Source organism: Phycodurus eques, chromosome 13, assembly GCF_024500275.1.
Source record: "Phycodurus eques isolate BA_2022a chromosome 13, UOR_Pequ_1.1, whole genome shotgun sequence".
Taxonomy (NCBI): domain Eukaryota; kingdom Metazoa; phylum Chordata; class Actinopteri; order Syngnathiformes; family Syngnathidae; genus Phycodurus; species Phycodurus eques.
This window is the reverse complement of record NC_084537.1, coordinates 20,176,538-20,195,397: the sequence shown is the minus strand read 5'-3', so window position 1 is coordinate 20,195,397 and position 18,860 is coordinate 20,176,538. Positions and strand designations below refer to the sequence as shown.

The following is an 18,860-nucleotide window of genomic DNA, read 5'->3' as shown; positions in this document are numbered from 1 at the left end:
CTCTGCTTCTTCTCCTTCCACACAGTAATAATAATCTCCAAACATTATTCCTTATTATTTCATCGGCGTGTTAAATAACTCCTGGTCAGCTTTGAGAAATTTGGAACAACTTTTTTTTGGAAGCCGGGACGAAGGTAAGCCTTTTTTTTCTTTTATTCTCGCCAAAATGTATGTAATGCTCATTATTTTTTTTTGCATACATTCTCATCATATGGCTGCCTTTAGGATTTTACCGTCACATAAATGTCTTTAAAAAAACAAAAACAAAAAAATCTACAAATATCATTATTTCTGCTCGTATTCTCGCAGAAAGCACGACACCCCTGATGTGTGTTAAGACGTTTAATAGCGTAAATGTCTTTAAAAACATCTGTACGTTTTTTTTGTCTAAAAAATAACATTTGAGCGTGCGTCATAACGTGCCTCAACAGCCGATTAATATGAATATGAATATGAGAATTTCATTGGAGCTCAAATTGCCTTTACCGTTACATAATGTCTGCATAAAGTCGTTGAATATCGTAAAATTGTCTTTATAACTCATTACTTTTGCTTTTGTTCTAGCCAAACTGTCACTTAAAGTGCCTTGAAAGCCTTATTGCAGGAATGTGTGTAAAATCTTGTTTTTCGCCCCCCCCCCTCCCAAAATGTAAAAAAAAAAAAATTAAGATGTCAAATAAGATGTGGCTATATCACAAAAGAAATGCCTTTATTTTCGATCAAATGACATTGGAGACCAATTTTCCCATTTTTAATGACACAATGTCCCGGGGATAATGCCCTTTAAACTCATTAGTTTTGCTTTTTGACGATCCTTGTAGCTTAACTGTCACAAAACTAAAAAAAAAATAATAATAATATTTTGGCTTTAATTGATCGCGAATTTGGCATCCATTTTGATTATATTCACGTGTTATTCAGATTAATATCAAGTTTCGCCTATATTGTTATTCCAAACTGCTTTTAATTACGCAAAACAAAAGACTCCATCTTAAAGCTATCAGTTATCAGGAGCAAAGTAGGTTACAGTTTCTCTCTTCTTTTTTTTTGTGTATGTTCGGTTAATATTCATTGCAAAATTACTCGTGGTGCTTTTATTGTGGTCAAAACAAAATGTACAAATGACATTGTGTGTGCTTTTATTGTGGTGAATGAAAAAAAAAAAAAAGAGGCAGTGATCAAGTGCGCATGTCCATGGAGACCGGCGTGGTTCACATCCAACGAGAGGGAGGGTCCGGGGACCGGTGTCCCTGGCACGGGGATGGGGAGGCGCCGTCGGCCGGTTGCACCTGGCCGACCCCCACCGCCTCCTCTTCGGCCTTGGACGCCCTCAACGGGACGTGGGAGGCCGAGTCCGACGACGCCGAGCCCATGTCGCCTATCATCCCGGTGATCGTGGCCGTGTACTCGCTGGTGTTTGTGGTGGGCCTGGTGGGCAACTGCCTGGTCATGTACGTCATCATCAGGTCAGTTGTTTGATGACTTTCTTTTGTCATTTGAACGGATGACCCCACATTTTTTAAAAAAGGGATAAAAGTGTTCGTGCTTCCTTCAAAAGTTGGAGTGCTTTGGCTCACTTTTGAGTTACAAAAGAAAAGTTGGCGATTCAAAAGCAAGGGGAATGGATAGGGTGTCATTTATTTTTGGCCACTAGATGTCACTCGTGTAGCATGCTAAACGAGTTTGTTTGCTTGGTTGAGAAAACAATGACAATGATGTGTCTTGGAAAGAAAGAAATGAAGAGAAAGAAAGATGAAAGGGTGAGTAGAAAAGAGTGAAGCACGCAAGAAAAAGGATAGATAAAAAGAGAACAGAAAGACTGATGCTTGTGTCACCAGTGGGGTTTAAATCTGCGTCGTGTATTCAAGAATTCAATGACGCGCGCCAAGATTGCTTGCTGGGATTGTACTTTATTTTGTGACACAGTACCTGACCAAGTTGGCACAAGACCAAGTTCTCCTGTAAAATGTGACCAATTAACACAAAACACAACTTACACAAATGAAACGACACAGGGATGTATTCAAACACTCAATAAACAAACAACAAAAGTTTCTTCGGGCCGTAATGGCGCGTTTACCTCCGAAAAGTGGAGATTTAAAGCATCCAACTTTAAAAGGGAAGAGTCTCGTTAATAAATGGAGTAGGAGAAAACACAACAAACAAAGTTACTGTTCCACCGTTTGGTGCTGGAGGCTGCATTAAAAGGATATCATGTCGTGAAATGTCATGACACACATTTTGTGTCATTACAATACAAACATAACACGATCATGCAAAATAAAAAAGGGATGTAAGAATGAGGGAAGTGTGAGAAGAACAAGGAGGAGGAGAAAAGCACATAAAGACAAAAGCATGTAGGAAAGAATGGAATAAAGGAAGAAGGAAGAAAAATGAGTGGGAAAAGATAGAGAAGGTTGGATGGGAAGAAAGAAGGATGAAGGGTAGGCAGAGAGAAAGAATGGAGGATGAGTAGAAAGGGCAAAGATAGAAAGAAGGACAGATTAAAAGAAAAAGGGCTAGGGTTAGAAATGATACATTAAAGAAAGGAAAGAAAGAAAAGAAGGATGACTGGTGAGTAAAAAGAAGGGAGGATGACAAGAAGAAAGGAAAGAAAGTATTACAAAAGAAAAAGGGTGTGACGAAAAACGAAAGATTGGTTGGCGAGAGAGAACAAATGATAGAAGGATGATGTTTAGGAACAAAGGCTGAAACAATGGTGAGAAGAAAAATGGAAGGCTGGAAAAAGGGGGAAAACATAATACTTTGAAAGCAGGATGAAGGCTAGATCAGGAGAAAGAAAGAATGACTAGAAAAAGAAGGGATGTCAATCATCAGATAAAAAGAAAGAAGAAAAAGAAGAGAGCAACAAAAGAGAGAAAAAAGGAAAGAATGGCATGGACGAGAAGAAAGAAATGAAGAAGCATGGAGGGAAAGAAAGAAAGAAACAGATGTATGAGGGGGGAAGTGAAGAGAGATGGACAGCTGGGAAGAAATGAAAAGTAAAAAAGGGAAGGATGTAGGAAAGAAGGCTGAGTAAAAACAAAAGAAACAAGATTGAAACGTGGATGGAAAGAAGGGAAGAAAGTTGTGAGGAAAAAACTGAAAAGGAAGGATGGATGAGAAGAAAGGAAGAAAACTTTAGTCCAAAAAGAAAGATGGTAGGAAAGAAAAATAAGAGCATTGTGGAGATTTGATAAATATTACAAACTGAGTGTTTTTCCAACAAACAGCCCACCACTCCCTTTGAAGCCAGATGCCCCTCCCTTGAAGATACACGTCCCTGGTGAACGTCTCCCTCTTGTGGGTCGCCGCGGCGTATTGTTTATTTACAAGTGCAGCCGGGACGAGGCCTCTCTTATGAGTACTAGCGCAGCGTGTGTTTATTTTGTGTGCGCGTCAGGTACACGAAGATGAAGACAGCCACCAACATCTACATCCTGAACCTGGCAGTGGCGGACGCGCTGGTGACCAGCACCATGCCCTTCCAGAGCACCGACTACCTGCTCAGCTCGTGGCCCTTCGGCGAGGTGGCATGCAAGGTGTTCATCTCCATCGACTACTACAACATGTTCACCAGCATCTTCACGCTCACCATGATGAGCGTGGACCGCTACGTGGCCGTGTGCCACCCCGTCAAGGCGCTGGACTTCCGCACGCCCGTCAAGGCCAAGGTCATCAACGTGCTAATCTGGGCGTTGTCGTCCGCCGCCGGCGTGCCCGCCATGATCCTGGGCAGCACCAAGACCAACAATGGTCGGTGGTCTGCAAAAGTTCAGAGATACACGCTTTTTCACGTTGTTGCTTGTTGCTTTTCATGTTGTTTTTTCTGACCACCAGGGACAACAGAATGTGCTCTCCAGTTCCCAGAGCCGTACAGCTACTGGGACACACTGATGAAGATCTGCGTGTTCATCTTCGCCTTCGTAGTTCCCGTCATCATCATCAGCGTGTGCTACACGCTGATGATCCTGCGCCTCAAGAACGTCCGCCTGCTGTCCGGCTCTCGCGAGAAGGACCGCAACCTGCGGCGCATCGCCCGTCTAGTCCTGGTGGTGGTGGCCGTCTTTGTGGTGTGCTGGACTCCCATCCACATCTTTATTCTGGTCAAGGCCCTGTCGCCCCACGTACCCGAGACCACCCCCGTCATGGCCGCTTACTTCTTCTGCGTGGCGCTGGGCTATACCAACAGCAGCCTCAACCCCATCCTCTACGCGTTCCTGGACGAGAACTTCAAGAGGTGCTTCCGGGATTTCTGCTGCCCCGGCGTCAGGAGGGACTGCCACGGCGTGAGCCGAGTCAGGAGCACCCTGAGGGACCACTCGTGTCCCCCGGCCAACCGCGGGGACCCTAGGCAGGCCAGACCCGTATGACTAGCCATGGACGCGTCCTCCGTGCCGGAACCGGAGGACTCCAACGACTTGTGCTTGACACAAGTCACCACCGCTGTCTGAACTTCACAGTGGGGGTCCGCAACCTATGAAGTCAATATGGGGGTCCACAAACTGTGATGTCCACCACGGTGGTCCACAAACCGTGATAGCAACCATGGATGTCTGCCCACTTGTGTGAAGTCACCATTTTGGTCCGCTTGTGGCGTTGCCACAATGGTCCGCCAATTGCGGTGTCACCACGCTGGTCCGCAAGCTGCGATATGGTGGTCCACTTGTGATGACATCATGGTGGTAATGTCACCAGGGTGGTCCGCAACCTGTGATATCAACCATCGTGGTGATGTCACCATAGTGACGGAGTAGTCTGCAATGGTGGTCCGCAACTTGGGATGTCTCCATGGCGATCTGCTTGTGATGTCACAATAGTGGCGATGTCACCACGGTGGTCCGCAAATTGTGATATCAACTATGTTGGTCCTCTTGTGATGTCACCGTGGTGGTCTGCTTGTGACATAGACGCACATTTCAAGTTGTGATTTTATCACACTTTGTCAATTAGTGGCCGCACTTCGTCACCTGGTTCATCATCCAATTGAGCAAATTAAGACGCACTTAAAAAAAAAAAAAAAAAAAAAAAAAAAAAAAAAAAAGCATAATGTGATGGCTGTAATTAGCTTTACAATGGCACCTGATAGCACCATGTGTCGCACTTGAAATCCTTCCTGCAACTCACCGCGTGCAGAGCAGACATGGCATCTGTAAAGCTGACATTTACAGTAGATTGTGGTATCAAGTATTTGTGTGTGTGTATGTAAATATAAAAGCCTCCTCTCTAGTAAATGTCTTGCCTGGTACACCACTTGAGGAAATACATTCTAATATATTTTTTCATTGTCGCTAGACAGAATTGGTGGCCCCAAGCCTGATTTTAAAAAATTAAATAAAAATCTATGCGTTACTCACACCCGCTATGTAGTTGAGTTCTTCTGGGGGAGGAGGGTGGCAAAATAAAAAATAAAAAAAGAACAGGGGAGTCTACAAGAATAGAATACAATTCCATCCATCCATCCATTTACTGAGCTGCTTATCCACACTAGGGTCACGGGAGGGCTGGAGCCTATCCCAGCTATCTTCCAATCTGCGATTATGTGCCCTGCGATTGGCCAGCCAATCGCAGGGCACATACAAACAAACAAACAACCATTCGCACTCACATTCACACCTATGGGCAATTTAGAGTCTTTAATTAACCTACCACGCATGTTTTTGGGATGTGGGAGGAAACCGGAGTGCCCGGAGAAAACCCACGCAGGCACGGGGAGAACAAGCAAACTCCACACAGGCGGAGCCGGGGATTGAACCTGCGGTCCTCAGAACTGTGAGGCAGATGCTCTAACCAGTCACTCACCGTGCCGCCTAGAATAGAATTATGATCAGACAAACAATGAATGAGAAAAATGACACAATCAGATGGACACGTACTATGAAATGAATATAAAAACAGCACTGAGAGCATAATGAAACCTTTTTTATTCATACATATTTTGCAATGGAGCTACCGCTCTGACTATTTCTGTCTGCGTGCCATGCTACTGAAAAAATATGACTCAACCATCGAAGAAAATGTTCACGGTTAACGGGTGGCGTGAATGTTATTTTTTTAAAATAAGGTTTTATTGTTGTTGTTTTGGTTTTTAGAATTCGGGAGGATTAAATGCTCTCAAGGGCCGTATGTGGCGTATAGATTGCCCACCCCTGGTTTACAAAGGCTGTGTCAGTTTTTGCTGCCCCTTGTGCAGGTTTTCGCCAAACTGTACTTAAATTGTTGGAGCCAGAAATGTTTTGCATATGAAGTCATTTCAAATTTGAAGGTTAAATTGGTGACGAGTCTGCATTAAAGCACCTGATGATTGCTCGAGTCTCTATGCACGGTAAATGAACTTCTAGGACCAGATCAATATATTTCTATTGGTTTGTAATGTAATACGAAAGCATTGATCCTTCATGTAGCGTTTCATAATGTGACGTGTTACAAGATTAATTGTGTATATTGACCTCATTGCTGTATCAATATGACTGTGCCATATTAGCAACAATAAATCTGCGCATTGTGACTGTTTTATCCATTTTATGGTCACCGAGTAGACTCGTCAACAATCGAACGGCGCTTCGATTCACCCAAGAGACAAGGATGCAGCGTTTCCATGGCGACGCCACTCTGTGAAAGCGCTTTGCCATACTTTTCCCCCGCGTCCCTGAATTTGCTAGGATGGGCTTCAGTTAATGATGATGATGATGACACTTGAAATTACAAATATTGGAAAAAAATCACAAGCAAAATCTCAGTGTAAATCCACACGTGGCTTTTACTCAGAATGCAATGGAGGTGGGACTTGTATATATAATGATGAAAAATAAGATAATTATTAATTCAAATGTAATAATTTTTTTAATGATACATACATTTTGTATATATATATATATATATATATTACATATAAAATTCATATTAATAATACATTCCAAAAGATTCCCTTTGCAAAATCATAATTCTCCCTGCCTCTCATTATTTTTTTTTTTATTGTTTTAATTAATGTTGACAGGACAGTATTGTAATGGCCTACCTACAATAAGGGTTAGGATATATTTATCCTCTACAAAATACGAAGTAACGTTGTACATGGGTAATTATTACACATTAATAAGATTAAAACATTTCTAAATTATGCACCATAAGGGTTTTCGGAAGAGGAAAATGCACAAAAAGCCAAGAAAAGTGTTATTCGAGTTTTGACGTTGTCTCACAAAGCGAATGGGGACAAAAGGGGACAATAGGCTGCTATACAGAAAAATACCTAAAAGGCTCATTGGCTAGCTCTGCTCACGTCAACCAATCACAATCCGTCACCAGCGCCTCTCACTTCCGGGTGTCTTCAATGGAGAAATCCGTTCACGTTTGACGATATCGTGTACTTTAAGTGAAATTAACGCTTTCTTTTTCTGTTAAAAAATGAACAGAATTTTCGGACGGGGTAAACCAAAAGCACCTCCTCCGAATCTTTCGGACTGTATCGGCAATGTGAGTAGTGCCTGGCAGCTTTGGACGCATTGTTGTTGTTTATTATGGTTTATGGCTCCCGTTAGTTAGCTAGTAGGTCACCAACCCCCCATGTTTGCTTCGTGCTAACTATTTGTACTTGTTTGTCGCGTTTAATTGTCATTTAAATATATCAACGGTGTTTTTTATTTGCTATGAGGGTTATTTAAAGATGCTCTGACCACCCTGCTATAAAGACAATGTCTAATAATAATAATCAGTAGCTATAGGTGGGGAAGCAATTTCATCATGTCCTCCCAGGAGCCATACTAAGATTATGGAGGAAAAAATATGACGTTTGTCATTCTTACAAAGGGAATTTTTTTGTGTGCGTGTGTTTCAGGTGGACGCCAGGGCCGAGTCCATCGAGAAGAAGATCAGCAGGCTGGACGCGGAGCTCTTCAAGTATAAGGAGCAGATGAAGAAGATGAGGGACGGGCCCTCCAAGGTGGGAAAGCCAAATAGCGGTCAATCAAAAATAAATATAGAAGACGTGGTCTTCACTTGTGTGTTTGTTTTTTTTTTTTTTTTTGGTAGAACATGGTGAAACAGAAGGCCATGCGAGTGCTGAAGCAAAAGAGGATGTGAGTACTCACACAAATACGTCCTACAGTTAGACACTTTTTAGGCACAATTTAAATGCCATCTGGCTTTGGGCTGAAGTTAGTTAGTACCCGAGAGATCGTAATACTTAAGCGAATCCTTTGGACATTGCTTCCAAGTATTTTTTGTTCCTAATGCACATAACACGCTCCGTAAAGGCATGCTTGGATGGGTTTGGCGTAGAAGAACTTGACAGAACCGTGCCCTCAACCCTGTTTAAAAAAAAAAAAAAAAAATTCAGGACAAACTATTGCAGAGATAGGTGAGGAAGAACCAAAAATCCCCACAGACACACCCCAGAATCTCAGTGTAAGTGAAATTGCGTCAGTTCCACGACGCAATTGCGTACACACGGGCAGAGTTAACCACTTAGCCCATTTGTTACCTCCATTGCTCAGCAAAACAGCAGCACCGACCGAGCCACGTAATCAGCTCCCATTCCCAACGGTTATCATGTTACTTTTTGTTTGCTGTCTGATAGGTACGAGGGTCAGCGAGAGCAGCTGGCCCAGCAGTCTTTCAACATGGAGCAGGCCAACTACACCATCCAGACGCTCAAGGACACCAAGTCGACAGTACGATTGGCTGCATTCCGTGCATCTGCGCTGTGCCACCTTTCCTCTTCCTTACAAATGATGACATCACCTCTGTTGTTCTTTGGCCAGGTGGATGCCATGAAGATGGGCGCCAAGGAGATGAAAAAGGCCTACAAGGATGTCAAACTGGACCAGATTGATGTATGTCTCTCTGTCTGTCTGTCTATCGATCAAAAATCTATACTCATCGACAATAGACAAATGTACACAGTACATACAGGTTAGATTACAAGAGGAGGGCCGTGGGCTGTCCGCAGTCATGTCCATGTCACACTCTACACGTCAATATGTAGTAGTGAAGTCGACAAATCGTCTAGTCCAAACAAGCCCTATCGTCAAACTATCCATGCATCCAACATCCATATTTATCAATATCTATCTAGCCATCATTGTCTGTGTATCTTCCAGGACCTGCAGGACCAATTAGAGGACATGATGGAGGACGCCAGCGAGGTTCAGGAGGCTCTCAGTCGCAGCTACGGCACTCCTGATATTGACGAGGACGATTTGGAAGCAGGTATGCTCACCGATTGGCCAGTTTTCTGCGATTCTTAATCTTAATTCCAGACAGTTTGACAGCGCCTTTTATTTTATATTGTTGAACATTTGAAATATAGAATTATATTTGACAAAAGAGGGCATATTTATTATATTATTTTCTTATTGCATGTAAAGAAAAAAATAAGTATTCATTTTTTTTCTGTGGATCTTGATCCAAGTTAATGCTGTCAAAAAAATAAATAATGTAATGGAAAATAACAGTTTCAAAGCTTTTTTTGGATTAGGAGAAATCCAGAAGGGATAAAAAAAAAAAAAATTCAGACTAGTTTGGAATACTGTAACGCGCTGCCTATTTTCGGTCCACCATTTGCAAATTTCCGTTTTCACATTTTTTTCCCTGCTTTCATTTGAAGCCCGACATGTCAGTATGCTTTTGTATGTTGTCAGAGTTGGACGCGCTGGGTGACGAGCTGCTGCTGGACGACGACAGCTCCTACCTGGACGAGGCCTCCGCCGCTCCCACCATCCCCGAGGGCTTGCCCGGAGACAGCAAGACAAACAAGGTAGCGACACCACCGATTGTTGAGTATTCAGTTTTATTTTTTCCGAAAGATAAAGTTCAATCTTTCTTGTCTTTTCAGGACGGCGTCTTGGTGGACGAGTTTGGCCTCCCGCAGATTCCTGCCACTTAAATGCACTTTGACTGAAAGCTTTTTTTTTTTTTTTTCTTTCCATTTACTGTAGATGAACACAAATACATGCGATTGGTGACTACAGTGTAGTGAAGCTCTCCTCGTGTTTGGGTTGTACTGCGCTAGCCGTGTAGCCCCGTAACATACTCGTTTTTACTTCATTCAGAAACATCATTTCACCTCATGTTCGCCATTTTTAATGTATTAATTTCTCAACATTGCTTTTATGATTTGAGTGTGGAGTTGAGAGCGTCTGCAGATTTAATGTTTGAATTAAATCTTGATTTATTGATTATTATAGATCACATGTGTAATTTTTTTTTTCAGTTGTAGGAATTATTCAAATCCGACAAGCTTTTATTTGTTTCCTTAGAGCAAGGGTGGGCAAAGTTTGGCCCGGGGTTCACATGGCTTGCTCCGTTCTTTAATCTGGCCCACCGAGTATTTACACGAACAAGGGTCCTATCTTAATAGTTGCTTTCATTTAACAGTTTTCCCCTAAATTGGGTTAGTTAAAATGCACTTTATTCACATATTTCGTTAAATATTTGGGTAATTGATTTATTGAACATATCAAATAAAATAAAAACAATGTTTCATAAACATTTAACATGTATTTTATTAAATAATTGGTTCATTACTTTATTGTGAATAAAATAAAAACGTATGTCACATACATTTAAATTTTTTTTAAATGGTTCATTATTTTTAAAATAACAAAATATTCGAGTAAAATAAATGTTTACCTTTTTAAAATATTTATTTAAATGTATTTTTGTAACTAATATAATTTAGTAAAATTAATGTTTACATTTATTACATAATTGGTATATAATTCAATATTGAATTAATTATAAATAAGATATAAATTATGTAGGATTTTTTTAAATTAAAATAAATATACATGCTAATTCCCCATTTATTCATCTGGTTAAATAATTATTTAATGTATTGTACATAATCAGATAAAAATATTAGTAAAATAAACCATTTCACATTTAACATTAATTAAATAATTGGTTAATTAGACAATTATAAATAATGGAATATAAATATTGTAATAAATTCTTTTATTATTAAACAACTTTACATATACATTTAATGTGTATTTATTTGATAAAATAATTGGTTAATGTATTGTAAATTGCAATATCCATCCATCTTCTGCCGCTGATCTGGGGCCGGCTCGCGGGTGCAGCAGTTTAAACTGGGAAGTCCATAACTTCCCTTTCCCCAGCCGCTTCGTCCAATTCTTCCGGGGGGCATCCCGATGCATTACCAACCAACATACTGTTTAACATTATTTTATTAAATAATTGGTTTATTATTTGCAATTATTAAATAATGTAAAATATTGGCCCTTGAAGAGGAAGTTCGGCCACTTCTGCATTTAAGCAAATACTGTATTTAGAGTTGTAAGTTATTTGCCAAAATGCGACTCTGGTGGGACTCGAACCCACAACCTTTGAATCACTTCCTATGTGCTTTGCTAGAAGTCCAATGCGCTATCCATTGCGCCACAGAGCCAACTGGCGTAATCCATTGTCATATTTAACCAATTATATCTCAACCTCTACGTAATGTAACCCAGACAAGCTTGTTTCTGGGATATGGCATTCTCGCGACATTCATCTGACATTAGCTGTGGTGATATATTCTATTTAAATTTAATTGGATCAATTGATTTATCATGTTATTGTTTATGTTATTATTATAGTCCATTATTTATGACAGTTTATTTTAAGAATCGTTTAACTAAAATCACTTTTCCATCAATGAGGAAAAAAAACGAACTGCTTCTGGTGGTCTGACCCGGAAGTAGGTAGCTTGCTATTAGCTGTTAGCTTTGGTATTCATGCCGCGATTAATTTAAACGACAAAATTTAAACATGTCATCACAAGCAATCAGCGTGACAGTCGCTTACGGTAATATTATACCATTCCAATTATTAGAAGGTATTCGATAGAAATAATTATAGTTAATATAGGGGGTTTATTAACAGTCGGTTAAAATGGCAAGCTAGCGTGTTCGCTGTCTAGCCAATCCCAAAACGGGACATAATAGGAATTTGCTCCATGTTTTATCTCAATGGCCACTATCCTCAAGTGGGTCGTGTTGTTGTTCCGTGCAGTGAATGCGCAGCGCGTGCATTTCATTTTGAACTCATTGTTAGAGAATTTCATGCTGCAGTTGTAGTCATTTGATTCTGCTATGCATGTCCATCATGCAAAGTATTTTTGGGGGTTTGAAATCAAAACCGCGGGTGACAAGTGGTTAGCAGTGCACGCCAGCCTCCTAGTTCTGAGCTTCTGGTTAATAATATTGTTTTCGAATATTTTTTTTAAATTCTTCAATATTTGTGAATTTTATACATACAATTTCTGCACTATTTTTCCAATATTTCTGAATTGTATTCATACAATTTGTGCATTATTTTTCTAACATTTCTGTTTTTATTGTGTATTATTTTGTTTTGTCTTACCCCCTAAACTTTTTTGCATTCTTTTATCATATGTATTTCTAATCAAACATGTTCGTGTATTATTTTCAGGTTTTATTTCGCATTTGTAACATTTTTGTTGTTTTAACCTTACATTTTGTTTATTTTTTTGGTACTATTTCTATATTTCTTTCCCGTATTGTTTTCTGATTTTCATCTATCTATTTTGTCTATTATTATGGTTTTTTTCTATTGTCCCAATATTTACGCATTATTGATATGTATATATTTTTTCACAAAATATGTTTATTTTCAGAATTTTTAGGTATTTTTATCCTATTTTCCACGTATATTTTTAAGTTTTTTCCACCTAATGTTTTCGTATTTGTTTTCTATTTTTGTATTTGCTAATTGAATATTTTTGCATATTATCTAATATTTGTGTTTTAAAAAAAAAAAAATCATGTTTTTTTTAAATGTTATATTTTTGTTTTTCTCGAAAAAAATTTCCCCAAAATATTTTCATAGTTTTCCATTTATTGATTTTTTTTAGTGTTCGGATTAATAGTTTTGTATTTTGACAGCAAGGCTCACTAGAAGTGAGCACGTCTGCCTTAGAGTTCTGAGGTTGTGCGTTTGAAATCTTGGTTTTAGCCATTGTGTGTGGAGTGCCCTGCATTTGGCTGTTAACCAGTCCATAACCGCCTCCCCCACCCCCCACCCCAAGTCAACTGGGATATGTTCGTGCTTACCACCGTAATGAGGGTAAGCACTATAGAAAATAGATGCATGGATAGTCACCTATTATGTTTACTGACTCCCCACTCCAGGTTCTACGAAGCACAGCATCACGGTCACCAGTCAGGAGGATGGCAAGAGTCCGACTGTCAAAGACTTGTCAGAGAGTCTCACTCAGGTCACCGGAGTTCCTTCGGTCTCGCAGAAGCTCATCTTCAAGGGTAAGAGTCGCGTTCAGACGGCTGTCTGTACTTATCGGTTTCCCTCATTGGAGAATTGTGGTGATGTTCCAGGGAAGTCGCTGAAGGACATGGAGCAGACGCTGTCCAGCTACGGGATTAAAGACGGATGCAAACTCATGATGATTGGAAAGAGGGTGAGGCCTTTAAATTTTTGCGGATGTGCGCGTATACATAATGGTGTACCATGGTGTATTAATGCCAACAGAACAGTCCCGAGGAGGAAGCCGAGCTGAAGAAGCTGAAAGATATTGAAAAATCAGTGGAGCAGACAGCTAAAAAGCTGGAGAAGGTCGACGGGGAGTTGACTGGACTCAAGAATGTACGTTAATCTGCGCTTTCTTGTTTTGTTCTGTCAAAATCAGTATGATAGTATGAGTATTAGCAAAGTGTATTTTTTGGGGGGAAAAAGCCAACTATTTTCCAGGAAAATGCATAGTTTTGAGGGGAGGGGAAATGTATTTTTGAGAGAGAGATTTTTTCTAAAAAAAAATAAATAAATAAATAAAAGTTGTTCTTGTAAAATTACAACTTTAATCTGTACCTTTTTGTCTTTACAGTTTGGGCCCAAAAATGTCCTCATATGAAAGACTTTTTTAAACTTTTTTTTTTGTCAGGGTTTCCTGGCCAAAGATCTGCAGGCTGACGCGCTGGGAAAACTGGACCACAGAGTGAAAGTCGCGGCCGAACAGTTCATGAAGATCCTGGAGCAGATCGATGCTCTGGTAATCGTAGACAAAGTTGATGTAGTTTGTTTGAATGTGTAATTCCTTTTTGCTCTGAATTGTTCACTGCCTGCCAAACTGCTACTTTTTCTAAAGTACGCCACCATAGCTAGAACTCGTAACTCAAATTTTTGCTCTCAACTCGAGACAGAAAAATCAGCCGAGCAATGGCTCGCACCTTGAAAAACTCGTATGTCGAGGTACAGCAGCCCCTCATTATATCACGGTTCACTTTTTGCAGTTTCATTACGTCGCAGATTTTTTTTGGTACTTGTGTCGCAGATTATTCGCTACATCGTTGGATTTTCCTTTGACTATTTTGATAACGAGGTTTGTGACTGTAGACTCTCGTAGCAATAAGCACAAGTCAGGAGGAAAGCGTGCAGAAAAGACAAATTATGTCCAAAGTTTGGGGATCATTTAAGATTTAATAAAATAAGCTAAAGTGCAGTGTGCCGCTTGCGAAGTACAACTGGCGTAAGTGACATAAGTGGACGTCTACGGTGAAGTAAACATTGTTAGTTAATTTAATGTAACCAGCCCCCGCTAGATAGAACAAATTGTAATCCCTCAACAGGTGATTAGGATAGATTGAGGATAGACACAGCCGCTGGTGCCCTTTCAATGACTTTATTGAACAAACTGTAAGAAAATACAGTCAACACAAGCCCATTCTTAGCCGAGCTGCTGATGGTCTCAACTGATGCCGTCACTCAACATCAGAGTGGCTAACGTTTAACCAGTTAACAGCCAGCCAACTCTATATTCTCATTCCCCGTCTTTCATGTCACTCAACAGCCCAGGCCCGCCTTTTAAAGGCACGCACACGTGCCACGTCACAGATAATTCAGTGTACAACTTGAGGACGGCGACCCCAAGTGGACAGAAATAATACCTGCATCTCACATGCATATATTTGTTATTACTGTATATACATGAAGCTTTAAAATATATATACATAATATAATAAATATGTTGTTCGCTACTTCGCGGATGATAAACAAGGGATTACTGTGCCAACGAAATAACAAAATCGGTTTTGTGCGACCTCATAGAGCCAATCTTTTTTGTGAAAATATGTGTCCAATTGTGAATTGTTTACTAAAGTGACAAAAGGGTGTCACTTTGTTGCCCTCAGAGCGTCCCAGAGAACTTCAACGACTGTCGCATAAAGAAAAGCGGCCTCGTGAAGACTGTCCAGGTGAGTGCTCGCCTCCATCTCCTTCACTAGCCAACAAACCTCCACAAAAAACTACTCGTGTTGCTCACAAGATGTCCTCACGTCAGGACTTCCTGGCCCAGTGTGACAAGATGGAGGCTTGCATATCAGACCACCTGACAAAGATCCAGTCTAAAAATCTAGCCCTGGCGGATTGAAGACATCTTAATACTGTCGTTATTGCTCTGTGAGCAACTACTGTGCTGTGTGCAGAGAGCACATCTGTTGTCTGTATTTATTGTTAGCGTGCTCGGTCATTTAGCCCTCAATGCTTGTAGATTATGTCAACATGACTTTTCATCATGGTGTCATCCCAGCTTTAAGATTTACGTCAGATTGCCATGACAGTGATACTCAGCGGACAACTGAGTGTGTTTAATTAAAAGATTTAAGTGCTCTGAAGCGGTAGTTAACTTATTTTTACAATATGGCAGTCAAAATTTTAAAACATCACCTGTAACTTTAATTATAATTTTTAATGTGGCGATAGTTTAAGCCTGCTTCAAAAACAAAACAAAGAAATTAAGTAGTTTTTCTTTATTTTAGCGTCATACAGTGTTTGACTTATATTTACATTTATTTTTTACACAGGTAAAATACTATTTAAAAATCATCGCCTGTAGATTTAATACTTTTAAAGGGTGGCAGTTTGCACCTGGGACAAATTAATTCAGTAGTTTTACTTTATTTTTCTTTTATATTACAGTGATTAACTTGGAGTTCAAATGCAATTTTTGAGGTGAATTTTGTAAAATGCGTTTATTAAAACAAGCAATTAGAAGGCAATATTGGAAAAAAATTAGTTTATTTAAAAAAAGTATTTGAGAGGTCTTTGTTTTTTTCATCGCAAAACTAGACAACTCCAAGAAAATAATTTTCTTCAAAAACAGACGAGTAGAACATTTTCAAATCACTATAAAATAACAATGAAATAGTAATTAGTAGTTTTACTTTTTTAGTTATGCAGCGAACCCCCGCTATTTGCAGGGAATAGGGACTAAGCTCTGCCATGAATAGCGAAAATCAGCAAAGAATTGATGCCCTCACCCCTGGGTTTGTAATTGCTTATAGATGCCACAAGATGTCGGCAAAGCACGATGGTCTAAATGAAGCTCCTTGTCGCTCTTCAATATAGTCCTTGGCTCCAAGCTGCCACAAGATGGCAGCAAAAGCAAGCATTAACTTTTTTTTGTTTTTTGTTTTTTTTACACTGGCAGTTAAAAAAAATGTGACTGGCTTCAATTAAGGTTTGGAAATGGTGACAGCTTGAGCCCGGGACAGTAACGAATGAATTCAGTAATTTAATTTTACAGTGGTTAACTTATTTTTGCCATTGTCAAAATGTGACCTAAAACATGGCACGTGTAGTTAATAAAGGTTTTACAATGACAACAGTTTGAGCCTGGAACTATGTAATTCGTTAGTTTGACTTTATTTTAGTTCTATGATATGGTGAAGTAAATAATTGCTCAGATATACTTTTTTAAATACTCGTATGACAGTCAAAATGTGACTTAAAATGTCACCTTTGGACTGTGGATTTCAAGGCAGTTTTGAGCCTGGAACCAAATCAAATTCAGTAGTTTTGCTTTCAGTTGTGGCAATATTCCACCTCTGTGGAGTTGTGTTAAAGTCAAAAGGTGGCTACTTGCCGATTGTATCAAGAAGTGCTCAATAACTAATAACAATAATCAGTCACAGTAACAGTTTTTATTCATGTAGTACATACATATGTTGAGGTTTATACAGATTCTTAGTGATGTGCAAATGAGCAAGAAGCAGCTACATGACAACCTCGCAGTGGGCTATACAAAACACACGACAACGGAAATATACACAGGAAAAACTCCTCCGGCGGTCGGTTGGTTGCTTGCTAGCTAATCGTCTTTGTCCTTGGCGCCGTGCTTGAGGATGCGTGTGAACGCCACGTAGTTGAAGTTGCCCTTCTTGTCGATGGGCGCCTCCCGGAAGAGCTCGTCCACCTCCTCGTCCGTGAACCTATCGCCCATGGTGGTCAGCAGCTCGCGCAGCTGCTCCTCCTGGATCAGACCTACGCTAGTCACAAGGGACCACGTCAGCCTTGTAAATGTAACTGACTACATGTGTTACTAACGACCTTCACATAGCTGTACTTTCCTTGGTTATTTTCTGGCAACTTTTACTCCACTAAGTCTCTTCAACAAAATGTTTACTTTTCCTCAATATATTTTCCCTAACCATCTCAAATACTCGTTACTGAAGAATCTAATTAAAAAAAATTGTTTGTTGACGACATGCCGGCACGCCAAAACACAAAGCGGGAGAAAGTCCTGCCTGCCCAGAGCGAGGCACCCAATTTATCCTGATGTTTTACTGCTCTCATGGTGTCAATAAAAGGCTAAAAAAAGAAGTGTGGCTTTCCTTTCCTACATGTAAGGGCATTGGTAAGTGAGTATGTATTGCAAAAAAAAAACGATCGCTGAAAAATCGGCGATATAGCCGAGGCACAAACGATGACTGTACAACAGTTTTCAGAGCCTATAGCAAAATAACTGATGAATTCTCCTTTAATTTGCTTGTGTTAAACACTTTGTTTTACACCACTTTGTGCGTGTCAAGGCGCAATAACCGAGCTGCATCATACCACTTTTTTGGGCAATCCTCTCTATTGTGCGTACGGTACCTAAATGGCAAAACTCGAGTCGCGTGGCTTCGAACTGACTCACCGGTGCCCTCCTCGTCAAAGCAGGCGAAGGCGTTGCGGATGACGTCCTCGGGGTCGGTGCCGTTCAGCTTCTCCCCGAACATGGTGAGGAACATGGTGAAGTTGATGGGACCCGGGGCTTCGTTCATCATGGCCTCCAGGTAGTCGTCGGTGGGGTTTTTACCTCAGGAAAAACAAGAAGAGCGTGTAAACGAGTCGTAAGATCCTGTTGTTGTTGTGGTTGTGTTTAGTGTCTACCTAGAGAGGCCAACATGTCGTGCAGGTCCTCCTTGTCGATGAAGCCGTCCCTGTTTTGATCAATCATGTTGAAGGCCTCTTTGAACTCCTGGATCTGGGACTGGTCGAACATGGCGAACACGTTAGAGGTGGCGCGCTGAGGACGCTTCTTGGTGTTCTTTCCCTTGGCCCTTTTGCTCGACATGTTGGCGACTCACAAGTCCCCTCCTCCTCTTCCCCCTGGAACGCACAAATACATCATGTACTGTACAGGTACATAACACATTGACAATAACAACAACAACGACAAAAGGAATTTATCCAACTTCTCACTCATGCACGCTAGGATTCTTTGCTGGTACGGACTGTTCCATCACTTAGATCAGCTTTAAGCTGTTACACAGTGCGAAGACTTGAGCGATAGTAACCACGACCGCTGGGCGGTTCAACATGCGACAAATAATTTAGGTGCGTTTAGCTACGATGGCCTATTTAAAGCATCGATGGAGCTAACAGAGTGCTAGGACAAACGCGCATGATTATGATTTAGGTTAAACGTGCAATTTTTGCATATAAAGCTAGGCACCTTGTAATATTGACGTATTGAGACGCAGAGACGTCTTCAGAGAATCCTGCGGCAAGAGGATCAGGAGGGCGGGACTAGTGCTATTTTACTTCCTGTTTACCAAACGGGC

The 18,860-nt window shown here is 40.5% G+C and overlaps 4 protein-coding genes and 1 non-coding gene across 5 annotated transcripts; 3 read left to right on the top strand and 2 right to left on the bottom strand.

Annotated features, from left to right (window-relative positions):
* Nucleotides 1-17: 17 nt before the first annotated feature.
* Nucleotides 18-6,493, top strand: oprk1 (opioid receptor, kappa 1). The gene is made up of 4 exons (XM_061694906.1): nucleotides 18-134; nucleotides 1,170-1,466; nucleotides 3,404-3,756; nucleotides 3,841-6,493. Exons 2-4 carry the CDS (start codon nucleotides 1,189-1,191, stop codon nucleotides 4,371-4,373), a joined length of 1,164 nt encoding a protein of 387 aa, XP_061550890.1. The 5' UTR covers nucleotides 18-134; nucleotides 1,170-1,188; the 3' UTR covers nucleotides 4,374-6,493.
* An 821-nt stretch (nucleotides 6,494-7,314) lies between these two features.
* Nucleotides 7,315-10,183, top strand: chmp5a (charged multivesicular body protein 5a). Its single transcript, XM_061694148.1, has 8 exons — nucleotides 7,315-7,473; nucleotides 7,835-7,939; nucleotides 8,029-8,075; nucleotides 8,576-8,669; nucleotides 8,760-8,831; nucleotides 9,099-9,207; nucleotides 9,639-9,754; nucleotides 9,833-10,183. Exons 1-8 carry the CDS (start codon nucleotides 7,405-7,407, stop codon nucleotides 9,881-9,883), a joined length of 663 nt encoding a protein of 220 aa, XP_061550132.1. The 5' UTR covers nucleotides 7,315-7,404; the 3' UTR covers nucleotides 9,884-10,183.
* Nucleotides 10,184-11,318: 1,135 nt separating this feature from the next.
* On the bottom strand, nucleotides 11,319-11,410 carry trnar-ucu (transfer RNA arginine (anticodon UCU)). Its single transcript is given in 2 exon segments — nucleotides 11,319-11,354; nucleotides 11,374-11,410. It is a non-coding gene; the product is annotated as a tRNA-Arg (tRNA).
* A 285-nt stretch (nucleotides 11,411-11,695) lies between these two features.
* bag1 (BCL2 associated athanogene 1) lies at nucleotides 11,696-17,618 on the top strand. Its single transcript, XM_061694102.1, has 7 exons — nucleotides 11,696-11,809; nucleotides 13,155-13,283; nucleotides 13,356-13,438; nucleotides 13,510-13,623; nucleotides 13,919-14,026; nucleotides 15,165-15,227; nucleotides 15,314-17,618. The coding sequence occupies exons 1-7, from the start codon at nucleotides 11,773-11,775 to the stop codon at nucleotides 15,401-15,403; spliced, it is 624 nt and encodes a 207-aa protein (XP_061550086.1). The 5' UTR covers nucleotides 11,696-11,772; the 3' UTR covers nucleotides 15,404-17,618.
* On the bottom strand, nucleotides 16,941-18,829 carry myl12.2 (myosin, light chain 12, genome duplicate 2). Its single transcript, XM_061694103.1, has 4 exons — nucleotides 18,752-18,829; nucleotides 18,187-18,405; nucleotides 17,951-18,112; nucleotides 16,941-17,295 (listed from the first exon to the last, which is right to left on the bottom strand). Exons 2-4 carry the CDS (start codon nucleotides 18,368-18,370, stop codon nucleotides 17,123-17,125), a joined length of 519 nt encoding a protein of 172 aa, XP_061550087.1. The 5' UTR covers nucleotides 18,371-18,405; nucleotides 18,752-18,829; the 3' UTR covers nucleotides 16,941-17,122.
* Nucleotides 18,830-18,860: the final 31 nt, after the last annotated feature.

Bases quoted from the DNA above. Each gene is read 5' to 3' on its own strand.
- chmp5a (XM_061694148.1), top strand. From the start codon at position 7,405: ATGAACAGAATTTTCGGACGGGGTAAACCAAAAGCACCTCCTCCGAAT. The intron at 7,474-7,834 runs GTGAGTAGTGCC...CGTGTGTTTCAG, and splicing joins TTTCGGACTGTATCGGCAAT to GTGGACGCCAGGGCCGAGTC. The intron at 8,076-8,575 runs GTGAGTACTCAC...GCTGTCTGATAG, and splicing joins GTGCTGAAGCAAAAGAGGAT to GTACGAGGGTCAGCGAGAGC.
- bag1 (XM_061694102.1), top strand. From the start codon at position 11,773: ATGTCATCACAAGCAATCAGCGTGACAGTCGCTTACG. The intron at 13,284-13,355 runs GTAAGAGTCGCG...GTGATGTTCCAG, and splicing joins GCAGAAGCTCATCTTCAAGG to GGAAGTCGCTGAAGGACATG. The intron at 14,027-15,164 runs GTAATCGTAGAC...TGTTGCCCTCAG, and splicing joins TGGAGCAGATCGATGCTCTG to AGCGTCCCAGAGAACTTCAA.
- oprk1 (XM_061694906.1), top strand. From the start codon at position 1,189: ATGTCCATGGAGACCGGCGTGGTTCACATCCAACGAGAGGGAGGGTCC. The intron at 1,467-3,403 runs GTCAGTTGTTTG...TGTGCGCGTCAG, and splicing joins GTCATGTACGTCATCATCAG to GTACACGAAGATGAAGACAG. The intron at 3,757-3,840 runs GTCGGTGGTCTG...TCTGACCACCAG, and splicing joins CAGCACCAAGACCAACAATG to GGACAACAGAATGTGCTCTC.
- myl12.2 (XM_061694103.1), bottom strand. From the start codon at position 18,370: ATGTCGAGCAAAAGGGCCAAGGGAAAGAACACCAAGAAGCGTCCTCAG. The intron at 18,113-18,186 runs GTAGACACTAAA...GTTTTTCCTGAG, and splicing joins CGACATGTTGGCCTCTCTAG to GTAAAAACCCCACCGACGAC. The intron at 17,296-17,950 runs GTGAGTCAGTTC...TGACTAGCGTAG, and splicing joins CTTTGACGAGGAGGGCACCG to GTCTGATCCAGGAGGAGCAG.